The sequence below is a fragment of the Bison bison genome, unplaced genomic scaffold, assembly GCF_000754665.1.
Source record: "Bison bison bison isolate TAMUID 2011002044 unplaced genomic scaffold, Bison_UMD1.0 scf7180017864519, whole genome shotgun sequence".
NCBI lineage: Eukaryota > Metazoa > Chordata > Mammalia > Artiodactyla > Bovidae > Bison > Bison bison.
In genome coordinates this window covers 20,363,846-20,367,646 of record NW_011495072.1, presented here as the reverse complement: position 1 = coordinate 20,367,646, position 3,801 = coordinate 20,363,846, and the positions used below count along the sequence as shown (strand labels likewise).

Genomic DNA, 3,801 nt, shown 5'->3' with positions numbered 1-3,801 from the left:
CATCTCCCTGATGCTGGGAAAGATTGAAGGCAGGAGGAGAAAGCGATGACAGAGGATGAGATGGTTGGATGGCATCACTGACTCGATGGACATGAGTTTGAGCAAGCTCTGGGAGTTGGTGAAGGACAGGGAAGCCTGGCATGGTGTAGTCCATGGGGTCGCAAAGAGTTGGACACGACTGACCAACTGAACTGAGCTGAACTGAAGTGACCCTGTCACAAGTTGTCTGAAACATGTTCACATCAGCCAAATCCATTTCCACCTGTCCATGGGATTTCTCAGATAATTCTTCTGAGCTTCTGTTCCTTTCTCTGCTCTGTATCTACACTGGTTCAACCCTGTCATCTCAGGACTTGCTGCAGGTCTTTTGCTCACTGACCTACTTGGACCCTCTTCTCCAGCTCGACCCTTGGTGCTAGTTTCTGGAGATGGGCTTATGTTCAATTTGACTCCATGCGCTGAAGCTCTGTGGCAAGGGTGTTCCTGGCCTCTCCTGCTCCTGCTTACCCGGCTTGGCTCAGCTTATCATGTTTCCTCATGGTATGTGACTGTTTCAGTGTTTATCTCCTTCGTGTTCTGACTGGAGTCAAGGTTGAGGAAACCTGAGCGCTGCTCTGAGTTGTTTAACAAAACCGAAAAGCTCAAGGGAATATTCATAATTAATTCATCGTTCATTCATTGTCCATTGTGTGCTGGGTACTGAGACCACCAAGGCAAAAATAATAGACACTGTGTGTCTTCACAGAATTGAATTAACAGCAAAGGAGGAAGTCATTTCAAGGCAGCCTTTTATGTATGTGATTTACTTGTCATTGAGTTACCTAGTAGACATAGTTGATGGGACATTTAGGCAAGAGTGATAAGACAAAGAGGGAGCGTCAGTGTCCTGAATAGCAGCTATTAATTGCTCTAGCACAGTAGTTGTCAAACTGAGGTGATTTTGCTTCCCACTCCTGCCCCAGAGACACACAGCAATGTCTAGAGACATTGGATGTTACAATTGAGACAGTGCTTCATAGTGGTTAGATGTCAAGGTTGCTGCCAAACATCCTACAGCGCTTAGGACAGTCCCCCATAACAAAGAATTATCAAGTCTAAAAGGCCAGCAGTTCTGAACTTGAGAATCCTTGGCTAGTGTATGTGTCAATTGTATGTTTCTGAGAAAGCAACTCTCAAGAAAGCTTCCTTTGGCCTGTTGTTTGTTACTGTTAGTTGCAGCTGACATTCATTGAGGGCTTACTATATGCCAGGTATTTATTGTAAACAGTTTAAGTGGATTATCTCATTTAATCATCAAAAACTCTATGCTGGATAGAGACAGTACCAGGGCAAGTGAGAGCTGCACGGGCACTTGGAAACTCTCTGCCTCTCGGAGGAAAGATAATTAAAAATGGGCAAAGGAGATCGTAAGAGGGAAAATGTTATCATATGCATTCTTTGTGCAAACTTGCCAGGAGGAGCACAGGAAGAAGCACCGGGATGTTTCAGTCAACTTCTCAGAGTTTTCTAAGAAGTGCTCAGAGAGGTGGAAGACCATGTCTGCTACAGCGAAAAGAAAATTTGAAGAAATGAAAAAGGCAGACAAGGCCCGTTATGAAAGAGAAATGAAAACTTATATCCCTCCTAAAGGGGAAACAAAAAAGTTCAAGGATCCCAGTACACCCAAGAGGAATCCTTCAGCCTTTTTCTTGTTTTGTTCTGAGTATTGTCCAAAAGTCAAACATGACCATCCTGGCCTGTCCATTGGTGATGTTGCAAAGAAACTGGGAGAGACGTGGAATAACACTGCTGCAGATGACAAGCAGCCCTATGAGAAGAAGGCTGCTAAGCTGAAGGAAAAGTACGAAAAGGATATTGCTGCATCCCGAGCTAAAGGGAAGCCTAATGCAGCAAAAAGGGAGTCATCAAGGCTGAAAAAAGCAAGAAAAAGAAGGAAGAGGAGAAAGATGAGGAAGATGAAGAGGATGAAGAGGAGGAAGAAGGTGAAGAGGATGAGGAGGAAGAAGAAGAAAATGATGAATAAGTTGGTTCTAGTGCAGTTTTTTTTTTTGTCTATAAAGCATTTAACCCCCCTGTGCACAACTTACTCCTGTTAAAGAAAAGCATTGAAATATAAGGCTGTGTAAGATTTGTTTTAAAACTGTACAGTGTCTTTTTTTGTGTAGTTAACACAGTACCAAATGTGTCTTTAGATAGCCCTGTCCTGATGGTATTTTCAATAGCCACTAATCTTGCCTGGTGCAGTATGAGGGTTGTAGATAGGCATGGAAATTTAAAGCAGGTTCTTATGGTGCACAGTGTAAATTAGGTATATATGGGGATGGTAGTTTTTTCATCTTCAGTTGTCTCTGATGCAGCTTATACGAATAATTGTTGTTCTGTTAACTGAATTACCACTCAGTAATTACAAATAAAGAAAAAACTGCAGCTGTTTTGTTGACATTCTGAATTCTTCTAAGTAAACACAATTTTTTAAATTAGTATTGTATTTTTCATAGGTCTGAAAATTTTTCTTTTTAAGGGGAAGCTAGTCTTTTGCTTTTGCCTATTTTGGATCACACGAATTATTACAGTGTTTATCTTTCATATAGTTAGCTGATAAATAAAAAGCTTTTGTCTACGCACCCTGCGTATCCATGATGAGGGTATAAAAGTTGAATTGAGACAGTTTTCATCCATAACTGAAACTTAAGTCTTGACCAGTTAATAGCAGATTTCACATAGCCCAGTTATGTTTACAAAGTGAAGAGTAATGGGATTACTCACAGCATGGGATTATTAGAATAAAACATTTTGAAAGTCTGTCCTTGAAGGACTAATACAAAAGTATGTTCTAGTCTTTACGTGAAGACTCTATACTCTTTAACTCCCATTACCATGTAATGGCAGTTTTATTTGGAGTTCCTATGTTTGTTTGTTTTTTTTTTGGAGTTCCTATGTTAAAGACCTGAGAATGTATCCCCAAAAGCGTGAGCTTAAAATACAAGGCTGCAGAAGCTTAGGTCCCTTTGTTTATCTTTGCTTTTGTTTCCAGTATTCTGGGAGGTGGGTCATAGAGGATCCTGCTGTGATTTGTCAGAGAGTGTTTTGCCTATGTTCTCCTCTAGGAGTTTTATAGTTTCTGGTCTTACATTTAGATCTTTAATCCATTTTGAGTTTATTTTTGTGTATGGTGTTAGAAAGTGTTCTCAGTTCAGTTCAGTTCAGTTGCTCAGTCGTGTCCGACTCTGCGACCCCATGAATCACAGCACGCCAGGCCTCCCTATCCATCACCAACTCCCAGAGTTCACCCAGACTCATGTCCATCGAGTCAGTGATGCCATCTAGCCATCTCATCCTCTGTTGTCCCCTTCTCCTCCTGCCCCCAATCCCTCCCAGCATCAGAGTCTTTTCCAGTGAGTCAACTCTTGGCATGAGGTGGCCAAAGTACTGGAGTTTCAGCTTCAGTATCATTCCTTCCAAAGAAATCCCAGGGCTGATCTCCTTCAGAATGGACTGGTTGGATCTCCTTGCAGTCCAAGGGACTCTCAAGAGTGCAACCACAGTTCAAAGCATCAATTCTTCAGTGCTCAGCTTTCTTCACAGTCCAACTCTCACATCCATACATGATCACTGGAAAAACCATAGCCTTGACTAGACGGACCTTTGTTGGCAAAGTAATGCTCTGCTTTTCAATATGCTATCTAGGTTGGTCATAACTTTCCTTCCAAGGAGTAAGCGTCTTTTAATTTCATGGCTGCAGTCACCATCTGCAGTGATTTTGGAGCCCAGAAAAATAAAGTGACACTGTTTCCACTGTTT

General features: G+C 41.8%; 1 protein-coding gene across 1 annotated transcript in view; it reads left to right on the top strand.

The window, feature by feature from the left end:
* LOC104981792 (high mobility group protein B1-like) overlaps positions 1-2,088 on the top strand; it is a 10,863-nt gene extending 8,775 nt beyond the window's left edge. The window contains 2 exon segments of the mRNA XM_010831034.1: positions 1,412-1,887; positions 1,890-2,088. Of these exon segments, the coding sequence (XP_010829336.1) occupies positions 1,412-1,887; positions 1,890-2,023 (610 nt within the window). The 3' untranslated portion in view covers positions 2,024-2,088.
* The last annotated feature ends 1,713 nt before the right edge of the window (positions 2,089-3,801 follow it).